Source organism: Myotis myotis, unplaced genomic scaffold (genome assembly GCF_014108235.1).
Source record: "Myotis myotis isolate mMyoMyo1 unplaced genomic scaffold, mMyoMyo1.p scaffold_m19_p_20, whole genome shotgun sequence".
NCBI lineage: Eukaryota > Metazoa > Chordata > Mammalia > Chiroptera > Vespertilionidae > Myotis > Myotis myotis.
Genome location: NW_023416325.1, coordinates 19,637,642 through 19,651,745, shown reverse-complemented (window position 1 = coordinate 19,651,745; position 14,104 = coordinate 19,637,642). Strand labels below are relative to the sequence as shown.

Below are 14,104 nucleotides of genomic sequence, written 5' to 3'. Positions count from 1 at the left end.
ACAGCACAGCTGAGGCACGGCAGCTTACAGCGTCTGTGCCCATAGCAGACACCACAGGCAGATGCCATGCCTGCCATGACCTCAGGCCCACAGGCCTGGTACCCCCTTTTCTTAATCACCCAGTCATCCCAGTTGAACATCATCTTGTCCTTTCCTCAAACCCCCCTCAAACTCCACCCAGTACCTCCCCCAAGAGGAGCTGGCCAGGCAGGGCCACTGGACTCCCTCAGTTGCTGCTGACGGCCTTTGCATCCGGCTTTCCTGATTAAATGCTACTCTCCTAAGGAAGGGGCAGTAACCAGGGCGACCAGGAGAGGCACCTGTGCCGATTTAGACTCCGCCAGACTCTCTGCTCCACTTGGCTGCGAGCTGAGTGTAGAGTTGGCTGACCTTGTCCCCGTGGCCACCAGAACACAGACGCCAGGGCCTCTTCCTCTTCTTCTGTTTCCAGAATCCTCGCTGACAGGACATGTTCTTTTAAGTGCATAATTTCATGCTCCTTCTTGGTACTAACAGGGCAGAAAGAATCACCCAAACATAACCACGGAGCTGTATCTTTTGAAACCCTCTCGCCCTGAGCTGTCCAATACAGCAGCTGCTGGTCACAATGGCTCATGAGCACACAGTCTGCATACACAGCAGATCACCAAGACAGAAACCAAAGAGGGAGAGTGGAGAATATCTTACTAATAAGTTCTTATCTCGATTACTGAAAACGTTATAGTGGGTAATATTGGGCTAACCTATTTATTATACTTATTAATAAAGTAATATACTTATTGAGTTAATATATATAATTGTGTTAAATAGCTTTAAATGTTAATAATTTATTTAAAATGTATTATCTATAATAATAAAAGCATAATATGCTAATTAGACCGGACAGCCAAACGACCTTCCGGATGACCTTCCAGACGAAGCCAGGGCTGCGAGGGCCAAGCCCCTTGCACGAATCTCATGCATCAGGCCTCTAGTTAACAAATAAATTATATCTAATACGTTTGATTACATGTTATATACTATTTGTTATAGACTCCCTCCCCAGTGGGCAGGAAAGACCCAGAAAACATAAAACATGGTTTCTGCCTCTGTGGCCTGGTAGTTTACACTTACGGCACTTAGGGTCTCGGTTCGAACCCTCCACATTTCGAGTGCTCAAAGCCTGGTGCTGGGCACAGTCTTACCCTCTGTCTGTGGGCCCACGAGAAGCGGTGCTGGTTACGTGGTGATGTCGGGGAGACCTTGACAAAAGGAGGGGGATGGCCCAGTCCCTCTGGAGGAACGGGCTGCTGGGGGGTAGCGCCTGGGCTCTGCCCCTCCCCAGTGTTGGGAGGGTCTGGGGCCTGAGCTGGGGCCTGACCGGCGGGTCTGCTTGCAGATCTGCATCCTGCAGGGCTGGAAGCCCCCGAGAGGCCGCTTCGACGTCCTGCCACTCCTACTCCAGGCCAACGGCAATGACCCCGAGCTCTTCCAGATTCCCCCAGAGCTGGTGCTGGAAGTGCCCATGAGGCACCCCAAGTAAGAGGGCCGGGCATGGAGTGGGTGAGGGTGGGTGGATTTCCCCAGTGCCCTCTGCCCATTCCTGGACCCCCTGGCTCGCCCTCTCCAGCCCAGACGCAGGCTGAAAGGGGCTCTTGATTTCAGTCCTCTCCCTGGGACCTGGGCACAGAATCAGCAATTCCTCCTTGACCAGCCGGGGAACTGCCATCTTTTCTGAATCATGATCTCCCTTCTTACCCCACTCCTGAGCTACCGACCCGGGCCTGCCCTTTCCCAGCCCAAAGGATCAGAAAGCAGGAGCACCTGCTATCCTGTTGGGGGCTCAGATGTTAAAGAGAGGGAGCTGTTTAAACCCTGTGACTTGAGGGGAGTCATGTCCGAAAGGAATTTGGAGCGAAGGAAATCCACAGGGGCCTTGGGGGCAGAATGGAGGCGGCACCAAAAGACTCAATAATCAAGATAAATAGTATTTTAATGCAGTGTTTCTTAAAAATTAAAAATAGCCCGGCTGGCATGGCTCAGTGGTTGAGCATCTACCTATGAACTGGTTCGATTCCCAGTCAGGGCACATGCCTGGGTTTCAGGCCTGATCCCCAGTGTGGGGTGTGCAGGAGGTAGCCAATCGATGATTCTCTCTCATCATTGATGTTTCTATCTCTCTCTCCCTCTCCCTTCCTCTCTCAAATCAATAAATATATTTTTTAAAAGAAAGAAAAATAATTTTTAAAAAAATCCTGTGCTGTATAGTGTGTCAGCATTTTAAATAAATACAGGATCCAGTTCAGGGCTGAGACTAGAGGGAGGCAAACCAGGTGAGTCATGTGAGTGCAGTGTGGAATCCTGTCTATATATATACATATACATATACATATACATATATATATACATATATATATGTATATGTATATGTATATGTATATGTATATGTATATGTATATGTATATGTATATATAACATTTCCACATCTCTTGACCGGAATCGAACCCGGGACCTTTCAGTCCACAGGCCGACGCTCTATCCACTGAGCCAAACCGGCTAGGGCTGGGATCCTGTCTTTATTTAAAGTTTTGATCTTACCCAAATAACTTCATTCCAATAACATGCTGCAATAGAAATTGTATGGCGCCTAGAGGCATGAACTCACCTGACCCTACCCAGGTTGGGCATCAGGGAAGGCTTCCTAAAAGTGTAAACAACATTTTAGCTGAGAATTAAAGTGCAAACAAGAGCTGGACAGACACAGAGAAAGAGAGATCCCAGGAGGAAACAGCGGCCGTGCAAAGGCCCTGGGTAGGAGGGAACTCGCTTCCTCCAGGACTGACTTGCAGAGTGGGCTTAGCGGATAAACAGCAGCCCGAGCAGTGGTTTCCAGGCCTGGATTTCCCTGCACATCACTGGGAAACATGGTAAGATGCATATCCTCGGGCCCCTGCTCTGGAGCCTGTGATTCTCCAGCTCGGAAGCAGAGCCCAGAGCCCAGGAATCTGGTTCTGACATGGCCCCCGTCAGTCGCTGGCGTTGCAGCATCCCCAGACTCGGGCTGTCCCACCCTCTGTCTGCCCGAGACTCCCGCCCCCTGGTGAGCTGGGCTGTCTCCTTCTCCGCAGGTTTGAGTGGTTCAAGGACCTGGGGCTGAAGTGGTACGGCCTCCCCGCTGTGTCCAACATGCTGCTGGAGATTGGCGGCCTGGAGTTCAGCGCCTGTCCCTTCAGCGGCTGGTACATGGGCACGGAGATCGGCGTCCGCGACTACTGTGACAACTCTCGGTACAACATCCTGGAGGTGAGGGCCCTCCTTCGTCACCAGGCAGAAGCGGGGGGATCAGCAGTGCTTCCCCACAGCCAGGCTTTGGGGCTGAGAAACTGGAAACGGGTGACAACAGAACCTGCAATCCCAGTGCGGCATCCGTGGCACTAACCGTGTATGGACTGGGTGCTAGGCCCATCCGTGGGATGGGTGTTCAGAGGGCACTGCATGTATAACATGCTCATTTAATCCTCATCACAACCTCCAGGTTAAAGGAAAACCCCCTCTCACCGATGAGAAAACCAAGGCCTTTGCAGGGATGAAATGACGAGCTCAAGGTCGTGCCCCCAGGAAGTGGCAGAGCTGGGATGCAACCCCAGTCGGGTTTTGTGGTCCGAGTTCACCACCACGCTGCTACACTGCCTCTCGGTGTCAAACTCTGTCAGAAGGGTTGGAGAATGACCGATGAACTTGGGACATTTTTTTGTCTCTTTTCTGGAAAACCAGGCTGGAGGAGAGTCCATGGTTTTCCGCTAAACACATTTCTTGGTGGAGGTCTGATTTCCTCCCTGGCTGAGTCACCCTCATCTGCCGAAACGTGCCGGGCAGAGAGCTTCCTGGGGCCCAGCTCTGGTGAGAGCTCAGGATTGCCGTGGTTTTGTCAGCAAACGTTGTTCCTGACAACTGTCTGCTGTCGCTGGCCTTGTTTCAAAATCGGCCCCTGAGAAGCAGAGAGCTGAAGTGCTGGCCTGTGTCTCACAGTAACTAAGGTGGGGTCAGGATTAGACCTCAGAACCAGGCATTGGGTGTCTGTGGCTGAAACCCAGAGGTGTTCACATGGATGGCCCTTGCGGGCATTAGGCCACGTGAGCTCAGGCAGACAGACAACGACAAAGGCGGTGTGATATAGCTTAATGTGGATTCTGCTCTCTGGTGAAATCGGAGAGTTAGAATGGTGGCTGTGGGGATGGGATGCATGGGAATTGGGGAGATGTTTTAGTCGTACAGGTAAATAATTTCTGGAAATCTAAAGCACAGCATCGAGATTATAATCAACAACACTCTAGTATAAACTTCAAAGTTTCTAAGAGACTAGATCTTAATTGTTCTCACCACAATAATTACATACAGATGTTAACGAATGCTACAGTGGTAATCATATTGCAATATATAACTGTACTCAACCAACACCTTGAACTTTGTACACCTTGCGTGTGCACAACATCATGTGTCAGTTCTATCTCACTTTAAAAAAACAAACTCCATGGTTGTTAGCCTGGAAGACAGAAGCCAAGTCCTCAGCCTTGCCATCCACTGGAACTACCAGGGTAGCACAGCGACGCCCGAGACCCCACCCCCCAGGATTTGGATGGAATTGCTCTACAGGGGGAGGTGGGCATCAGCATTTTTCACATCTCCCTAGAACAGTGGTCGGCAGACTGTGGCTCGCGAGCCACATGCGGCTCTTTGGCCCCTTGAGTGTGGCTCTTCCACAAAATACTGACTTCTGCGCATGGGCCACGAAGTTTCAATCGCACTGTACGTGCGTGCCTGAACGTGGTATTTTGTGGAAGAGCCACACTCAAGGGGCCAAAGAGCCGCATGTGGCTCGCGAGCCGCAGTTTGCCGACCACTGCCCTAGAAGATTCTACTGGGGCAGCCACCGATCTGTACAGACTTCTGGCAAGAAAGGAAAAGACAGTTTAGTTAATGTTCATAGAGATGCCTTGAGTCACATTTGGGGATTTTTTTTAAAGTTGTATAGGTATGTTTTTTTCCTGCAACTAATTTCTCTTTTGTTAACCAAAATAATGCTGTAGAAGTAACAGTAGCAGCATGACTGGCTAGACACCGCTCCTCTTTTATATAATAACTCAAGCTTTATATGTACTTATGTAAAGCAGCAGATTCTTTACTTCCTGCATTTGTGTCGCTGCCCAAAGGCCCCAAGCAGAACCTAACGCTTCAGCCCCAAAGGGTGAATCAATAAGTCCGCCTCCATGATCTTGCTTGCATTTCGACTGCATCGAGTAGTCACTGGGTAACTTAAATGAGACTCCCTCCCACCCCTGCCTCCAGTTCCAGCTGCCACTCTGTACAAATGTTGACAGCTGAGGCTGGGAAGCGATTTACCCAAAGCTGAGAAATCGTCGCATTCTAGCCCCATAATGAGACCCGGGTTCCCACGAGTGACTAGAATTGACAGAGTAAGAGAAAAGCAAGGCTCTAATTAGTGCATTTGCTACTGGGTCTTCCTCACCCTTGACATCAGCTCCTGCTTCAGCTGTAACAAACATCAGGGGTTGTTTTTGCCGGAGACGCCGGCTGGTTGGGGAGCAGCTCCCCGGTTCTGGGCGGTACGCATCTCCCTGGGCTCCAGCTCTGAGGCCAACTGGCTCTACAGAAGTCGAGCAAATCCAGGCACCTCTCTGAGCCCCAGTTTCCTCATCTGTCAGATGGAGTCAGTCAAGCTCAAAACGTCCACGGTCTAGGTTACAAGTAGCGGCCACTCCAGGGGTGGAGCAGGTTGGGTGGAGAGCTTCTCCCACTAGGAAGCAGGCGATGCCACTCCCAGGCCCACATCTCTGATTAAAACCCTGCGAAGACCCTCCTCGTTACATTTGGAATAAAAATCCCGGCTCCGTGGCACATCCTTCAAGATCCTGCCCTTCTCACTAACTCCCGCTGGCTCCCCACCCTGGCGTGCACTGCCCTCCTTCCTGTGTCTCAGATGCTGCGAGTCTGAACCTCCTCGGGGGCTTTGCGCGTGCTGTCTCTCTGCCGAGACCCTCGCCCCCCTCCGTCTGCACATGCCTCGCTTTTCCTCCCCGTTTGGGTCTCACGGGGTGTGCCCCCTCCACGTGGGCCTGTCCTGACTATCGTGGTTCAGGGAACCCTGCCCCCTATCCCTCCTCCTCCCATAGCCTCGTCTTATTTTCTCCGTAGGAATTAGCACTGATCACAATATAAACTGTTCTCTCCCACTACAAGTCCCGCTCAGTAATAAGTGGCCAGCCACGTCTCTAGTTTCCCACCACCGGTAGGTCCTCGGTGAGATACCTTCAGAGGGAGCGACTCGCTCTGCCAGCGAGCTGACTGATCGTTAAGACGTTCATTCACGGCACGAGCTGGCCCTGCCCCTCCTTCGTCTGAAGCGTCCCAGCCTGAGAGTCTGTGTTCCCTTCTTCTTGCAGGAAGTGGCCAAGAAGATGAACTTGGACACGAGAAAGACGTCCTCCCTGTGGAAGGACCAGGCGCTGGTGGAGATCAACATTGCAGTTCTCTACAGCTTCCAGGTAGTGCTGGGGTCCCGGCCGTCAAGCCTCAGGTAGGAACTGCACCTTTCAGAACCTTGGAGCCAAAAGTCCAAGAGCCCTCGCTGCCAGGAGCCACCTTTGGGGAGATCTGTCCACCTGCGAGGTCGACCGCCCATCGTGCATGCCTGCCTCTCCATGTTGATCTTGAGTGTGGACGTTTGAGGAAGAGATGACCAGTAGGGGGGGTTGTGACTTGTCACCTGTGGTTTTTCAGAATTGAGATGTCAGGTATCGTCCGTGTCTTGCGTAGGGACGCAGACCATCAGCTGACAGACAGGATTTTGTATCACCACCATACATGGAGAGCCAAGATCAGTTGCCTTAAATAGAAGAGAATTGTTAGTTTAAATAAGTAAGCAGATACAAGGACTAACAAAACGGAGGTGTTCCATTCTAGCTACATAAGAGGTTCGTTTGAAAAAGGGTGGGGGAGGAGAGAGGAGGACTCGCTGGAGAGGCCTGTTAGCAGCAGGTACAGTCAGAAGGAGAAATGCAGACAAGTATTGGGCACTAAACCATCTCCAGGACCTGTCCTTCGGGAAACGCCACTCTGGGGGAGAATCCTGAAACACCCCAGCTCTTACCTCCTGACTCCCGTCCCCTCTCCGCCCACAGAGTGACAAAGTGACCATCGTCGACCACCACTCGGCCACCGAGTCCTTCATTAAGCACATGGAGAATGAATACCGCTGCCGGGGGGGCTGTCCGGCAGACTGGGTGTGGATCGTGCCCCCCATGTCTGGCAGCATCACCCCTGTCTTCCACCAGGAGATGCTCAACTACCGGCTCACCCCCTCCTTCGAATACCAGGTCCTGCCCCTCCCTGCCTCTTCGCGCTAAGTCTTCGGTAGCCTTGTGTGTGTGATGCTGAGAGCACGTCTCAGTTCAGACGAGCACTTTGGACGCTCAGGTGCTCCGTAGCTATGCCTGGTTAGTGGCTACCATATTGGACAACGCAGCTCTAGCAGAAAGATTCCTGGAGACTAAATGAGTCGTCTGGGGTCTCAAGGAAAGTCTTTGGGAGGGACTGAGGGCTGAGTGGGAAGGTCTAGCACAGTGGTTCTCAACCTTCTGGCCCTTTAAATACAGTTCCTCATGTTGTGACCCAACCATAAAATTATTTTCGTGGCTACTTCATAACTGTCATGTTGCCACTGTTATGAATCGTAATGTAAATATCTGATATGCAGGATGGTCTTAGGCGACCCCTGTGAAAGGGTCGTTCGACCGCCAAAGGGGTCGCGACCCACAGGTTGAGAACCGCTGGTCTAGCAGGACAGTGCAGAACGGCTGGGCCAGCCGCTCTGTGCCAGGACCCCTGTGGTCATCACTCGCAGAATCACTCCCTGCAAGGCTGCGGGTTGGGCATGGCTGGGCAGCCACAGCCCCCAGGATCCTGAGCATCTCCCAGGGGAGCCAGGTTCCCCCACCACAGTAACCATAGTAACCGCAGTCCTTTCTTCCCAGCCGGACCCTTGGAACACCCACCTCTGGAAAGGCACCAACGGGACCCCCACCAAGCGGCGAGCCATCGGCTTCAAGAAGCTGGCAGAGTAAGTCTCCTGCAGTAGGTGGGGGGTGGATGTGCCCCGAAACCTGGAGAGCCCCCCAAAAGGAAGCCAGGCAGCTAGTCATGCCTCTGACCTCTAGCACGATAAGATTTCTCTACTTGCTCTCGCCCCCTCGTGCCTTCTTTGCCTCAGAGTCTGGGATGTAAATGTTGCCACAATTCTTCTCCCTCCCGACTTTACTTTCCTCACCCAGTTTCCTAAATTCTTTTCCCAGAGGCAGTGAGTGGTATGTTGGTAAAGCAGCTTTCCTGATAATAATATTAAAAGTAAAAATAGTAGTAGATTTGTAATGTTGGCCAATTGCCATTGTGTAAATACTCCCATTATGGCCAGTTTTACGCTGCCAACAGGAAGTCCCTGAACCCGTCGTAGAGAGGAGCTGGGATGAGCTGGGTCCAGAACAGCACTGACAACAGTGCTCTTGTCCAGGGCGGAACTCTAATTTCATTCATTCATTCATTCATTCGGCCCACAAATGGATACTGAGAGCCTGTTCCCTGCCGGGCACTGTACTAGGCTCTCGGGAAGCCATCATGAGCCAGAAAATGTGGTCCCTGCCCTCTTCAAGCTCACAGCCATTCATCTGTCAGAGAACCACCCAAATACAGTCAGCACTTCGAGTGCCCTCGAGGAGTGATCCATGGTGCCAAAGAACAGACTTAACCGCATTTAGGAGGTCAAAGAGGGCTTCCTTCAGGAGATGACAATGGAGCTGAAGAATAAGATGGATAAGTCCTAACTGAGCACAGAAGGGCGGGAAGGGGGTTATGGACCAAGGCCACCAAAGAATAACTGTCCTGACGTATAGCCAGCCCAGCTGCTGCGGCTGGCTCAGTGGTTGAGTGTCAGCCCATGAACCAAGAGGTCACCAGTTCAATTCCCAGGCAGGGCACATGCCTGAATTGGAGGCTTGATCCCCAGTAGAGGGCGTGCAGGAGGCAGCCAATCAATGATGTTTCTCTTTTATCAATGTTTCTGTCTTTCTACCCCTCTCCCTCTCTCTAAAAATCAAGAAAAACATTTTAAAAAAGAAAAAAGAACGTGTAGCCAGCCAAGGGGGCAGCTGACAAGTGGGGTGGAGCCGCCTGAGATGCTCTAATGGGGATGCCAGGCTTCTCCTAAGAGAGAGTTCCGCCGGCTCTCTCAGAGACACCCCTGTTCAGAACTAACTTACTTTTTGGCAGAGGAGCTAGTATGCACTGAGCTCCTCACTCTCTTTCCTGAGCGCCCTCGGGTCCAGAACTCTCTCTGCATGGGGGGTAGTTGCAAAAAATAAAAATAAAACAATTGGTGCCATCCATGCCACAGACCCCAGAAGCAAGACACTGGTGGGTCTTGCAGGGACTCAACCCTGGGCGCTGGCTCTGTTAATACGGCCCATGGCATCTCTCTCCCTTTCTCCCCTCCTCTCTCCTTCCACCTAACCCCGTCTTCCAGCCAAGCAAGGGCACCTCAGCAGCCATTCTTTCGCTAATGAGCGATCACAAATATTCTCAGGGAAGGCAGCCCCTGGCTTCCCTTCAGTTCAGCTGTCTAGCGGGGGAGGAAGCGGGGAATCTAAAACATTAACTGCACTGTTAAGATGGAGCTAGAAACAATGGGAGTTAATTATAGCTGCTTTTTTATGCTCCCATCATTCAAAGGGAACCCTCCAGGCACCTTTTATTTCTCTCTGTTTCTCCCCCTTAGCCCAAGTGCTCCTGCAGCGTGGGTGGTTTCCCTGATTCTAAAAAATGATGAATTTACCACCAATAACCCCCCAGTAGGAGGAATTAGCAAGTTGTCTGCTCGGAGATGCCTGGTTAGAGCAGGGATGCTTGCTCCGAGGGGCGCCCAGGCATTCCTGGGCCTCTGGCCTGGCTGCCTCGCCCAGGCCCTCATGGACGGGAAGGAAGAACAGTGGTTCTGAATTCTCCATTTAACTACAAAGGGCCTAGACTTGACATTTGAACTCCCCACGTCTTCAGTGGTAGCAGCATCTTTAAAATTCATTCCTTTGCTAGATATGTATTTAGTGCCTATTAGGCATCAGCTGTGCAAGACCCCGGATATGCACGGCTGACTAAACCAGACCTGATCCTTCACTTCTGAAATCCCTTTGAGCTCAATACCTAGTGATTTGTTAGTGATTTCTCTCTCTCTCTCTCTCTCTCTCTCTCTCTCTCTCTCTCTCTCTCTCACACACACACACACACACACACACACACACACACACACAAACATACACACACACATGCACACACACTAAGGTAAGCCCCATCACAGCTGCTTGTCCACAGCTGCATTCTCTATGTTCTTCAGCTTCTATCACAATTCCTGGCACATAAGTGGTTAACACACTTTTGATGGATGAACAAATGAGTGCATGAATGAATGATCATCTTTTGGGGACAATGCTTGGCACAGCAAGGTCCTCAAGACTGGGGTTGATCCATGAACAACCCAACACAGTTAACCAACCATTTCAGCTCATGATTCGTTGCTCTGGAGGGACTTAAAGGGGTCAAATGGTGCCTAAACTCAGGCCTTGAGTTCCCGGAGGCCATCAAAGATCAGGAGAGTAAGTTCTCTCTGGTTAATGTCATGGATCACGCTTCTGCCCAATAGTCCCAGCCTGGCATTTCCCATGGTCCTCTCCCTCCCCTTCCTCCCAGAGCCGTCAAGTTCTCGGCCAAGCTGATGGGGCAGGCAATGGCCAAGAGGGTCAAGGCGACCATCCTGTATGGCACAGAGACGGGGAAATCGCAGGCCTATGCCAAAACCCTGTGTGAGATCTTCAAGCACGCCTTCGATGCCAAGGTGGGTAGGGGCACTGCCAGCTCTCCAGCCCCTCGTGGTGATTAAAGTGGGAGAGAGGGAGAGAGGGACGTCCACCCTTTGAGAATGGATGAAAGCACATCCCAAGTTGCCCGTCAGCACACACGCTCACATTTTCATAAATTTCAGGGGACGGTGATGTCCCTCTCTCTGCGAACCCCCCAGGAGTCCAGGAATCACAACATGAAACCCCCAGATCTAGAGGAAACTGTTAGAGGGTTTTATGAAAATCCGTTCTGGAGTCCGTTTAAGAAGCTCTGCGTTAAATACAGTTCAGTGGGTTTCTTTGCTGCAGGACTTGTCAGAGCCTTTAGTCTGCAAGTCTGTGTTGTCATCTCCAAAAGAGGAGGGCAGGGAATGTGAATGTTCCCCAGACATGTGTGTTTATGGCTCACTTGTTTTGGGGAAGCATCTCCAGAGACTGGGCTTCCCTAGAAAAATGTTTCTCGAGCGACACTAGGATACAGGGCAACCATCTTTCCCCAAAACAGGTCTCTCAGACTTGTTTGGCCCCGGCCATCCACCCTGCTGGAGGGAGGCTAGAAAGGGGGCTGAGCAGCCATTGGTCAGATCCAGTCGGCCAGGTCACTCCCAGCCTAGATGTGGTCAAGGAGATTCCAAGATCAGTTGGTTTTAAAAAGCTGAAGGGTCTCCATTAGGACCTGTCTCTACTGGCAGTCACCCCCTTGCACCATTTCCCCAGATTCCCTACGGCCTCCAGGCCACAGGGACCATAGGAGGTCCCACCCTGCCAGAGGCTTGCAGGTCTACCCATGAAATAGCGACACCCCACACATTTGGTTCTTCCAAAGGAGAGGGCTCAAGACGACTCATCTTCTGCTTCTCCTCCTCCTCTTTCTCCTCCTCCTTCCCTCCTCTTTGCCGCCCCCCACCCCACCCCCCTCCGCTCTCCCACCTAGGTGATATCCATGGAAGACTATGACATTGTGCACCTGGAACATGAAACGCTGGTCCTGGTGGTCACCAGCACCTTTGGCAATGGAGACCCCCCTGAAAATGGGGAGGTAAGATGAGTGTCCGCCTGTTCTAGCACGTGTTTCCATCAGCAGGAAGAAAGAGGGGCTACCGTTGCGCCCGCTGTTCAGTAGCACATCCTCCAGGGCCTCAAAGACAGTGGTTTCAATGTGGATCTAAGCTCGGCCAAGATGGGACAATTCCAAGTCCTCTGTCTATTGGCACCGAGGGCCTGGCTGGTTCCTAGTGAAATGGCTGCTTCTTTGGAATGGATGCTCAAACCAAGAGCTGGGTGTCCCCTGGAGCTTGATGCTCCAGGTGAGAAAAGTGGGGACAATATTTTTATAGAGAGAAAGCCACCACGAGGGGCTTGGTGTGCTGGGGTCGGGAGTCCGCTTCGGCAGTTCTTTAAGCAGCTGGCCCTCCCGTGTGCGTCTGCAGCGCAAGCATTGCTGCCCTGCCGAGCCCCTCGCCATCTCACCATCTCGGACATCCGGGCCCCCAGGCATCAGACTCCTCCTTTTCCAGCCAGGACCCCAGCCCCTTGGTGCCTGAGCATATTCCAGCTTTAATAATACACTCTTGACATGTCACTCACCTCTTTTGGTCTGCAGAAGTTCGGCTGTGCTTTGATGGAAATGAGGCACCCCAACTCTGTGCAGGAGGAAAGGAAGTAAGTGGACAGCCCTCCACGGCCGCATGACCCCCCTGGGGGGGACTGGAAATTGTCTTTTGGCACCTGGGGTTCACGTTTGAGGTCTGGGTGGATGGCGGTTGTGACCGACAGTCCAGCTGTGGCCGATTTCAGCCGTTGGGTGCGTGCGCCCCACCAGCGCTGATGCTCTGGTCTCTAATTAGAGGATCTTGGGTTCTTCTCCTATCAAATGGGGTTTATTGCACCTGCCTGAGCTCTCCAATTTGTAAGACGCGAATTAGGAACTAGATGCGTGTGCCCTGTGAGAAACTGGGGGCCCTGTGCAGACGCCAGTTCTCTCCCGCCACTGGGACCGGCATGCGGAACCAGTGAAATGCGCTGCTTCCCCTGGCGCTGTGCCACCCGATGCCCAGGGCGGCGTTGCAGCTCGGGTGGGGGTTGCATTCAAAAGAAGGCAGAGAGTGGCCTGCGGTCCAACGATGTCCACGTGAAAGCGCATCCAACGTGGGGCTGGGTTCTGAAGAGATTCCGTGATCTGAGAAACACCTGGAATCAACGTTACCCTTGAAAAGCCCTTAAATCGCCCACAAAGTGGAGAACATGGCAGGTGCAGACGGAGCTGCCTGTCAGCGAGGCCGGCGCAGCGCCGCCTCCAGCTCAGAGCAGACCCCGCTCTGCCGTTAGGCACCAAATGCGCCGCTGGCCGTGGTTCGCAGAAAATCCCTCTTGGTTTTCTTGTAGCCGAGCACGTGTTGCCAAACTCGCATGCCTTCCATGTCCAGGGGGTGGCTGAGTCCCTCGCACTCAGCCCTCGTTCTGTGCCCAACTCTAGCACTCACTGTCCCTGCCCCTCTCCGGCCCATGCCAGCCTGGGTGGTCTCCAGCAGGTCCCCTCCTTCAGGGAGAGATAGGGCACCATCCATTCTCCCCTCTAGGTACCCGGAACCCTTGCGTTTCTTTTCCCGTAAAGGGCCTCCCCTCCCCCGAGCTGACACAGAAGTCCATGGTCTGGCTGCAGCCCGTGACAGCCAGCACAGGTAGAGTGGGTGTGCGTGTGCATGCATGCACCTGTGTGCGTGCATGTGTGCAGGGAGATGTGTGTCTGCACGCGTGCGCATGCATGCCCGATGCTCCAACCTCCAAGGCCACATCCAGGTGCCAAGGAAACCTGAGGTTCTAACCCAGGCTGTGCCACTAACTCGTTAAGCGACCTGGAGCCAGTCCCTTGACCTCTCTGGGCCTCAGTCTTTCTCATCCACCAAATGGGGAGAAGCTCTCTCTGTCCTGACTTCGCCTGGGAGCGGGCTGCTGTGCGGGCCAAAGGATAACAACAGAGAGGAAAGCATTTGGGAAACCGTGAACCTCATACAAAAACACGCGCTGCTATTCTCACCCCACAACCACCCCCCATCCCTCCCACTAACACCACGGCCACCCCCTGGTGTGTCGCATGCCTTGTTTGGGGAAGTGACTCCATGTGTGACTATTTTAGGGCAGAAACTACGCTTACGTGCATTTAGACC

At 52.5% G+C, this 14,104-nt stretch overlaps 1 protein-coding gene across 1 annotated transcript in view; it reads left to right on the top strand.

The window, feature by feature from the left end:
- The window catches only part of NOS1 (nitric oxide synthase 1), a 104,195-nt gene that overhangs the window by 55,524 nt on the left and 34,567 nt on the right, over window positions 1-14,104 (top strand). The window contains exons 9-17 of the mRNA XM_036354296.1: window positions 1,379-1,518; window positions 3,108-3,282; window positions 6,441-6,542; window positions 7,179-7,373; window positions 8,031-8,116; window positions 10,789-10,933; window positions 11,872-11,976; window positions 12,541-12,599; window positions 13,517-13,618. Coding sequence (XP_036210189.1) covers window positions 1,379-1,518; window positions 3,108-3,282; window positions 6,441-6,542; window positions 7,179-7,373; window positions 8,031-8,116; window positions 10,789-10,933; window positions 11,872-11,976; window positions 12,541-12,599; window positions 13,517-13,618 — 1,109 coding nt within the window. The remainder of the gene's footprint in view (window positions 1-1,378; window positions 1,519-3,107; window positions 3,283-6,440; window positions 6,543-7,178; window positions 7,374-8,030; window positions 8,117-10,788; window positions 10,934-11,871; window positions 11,977-12,540; window positions 12,600-13,516; window positions 13,619-14,104) is intronic.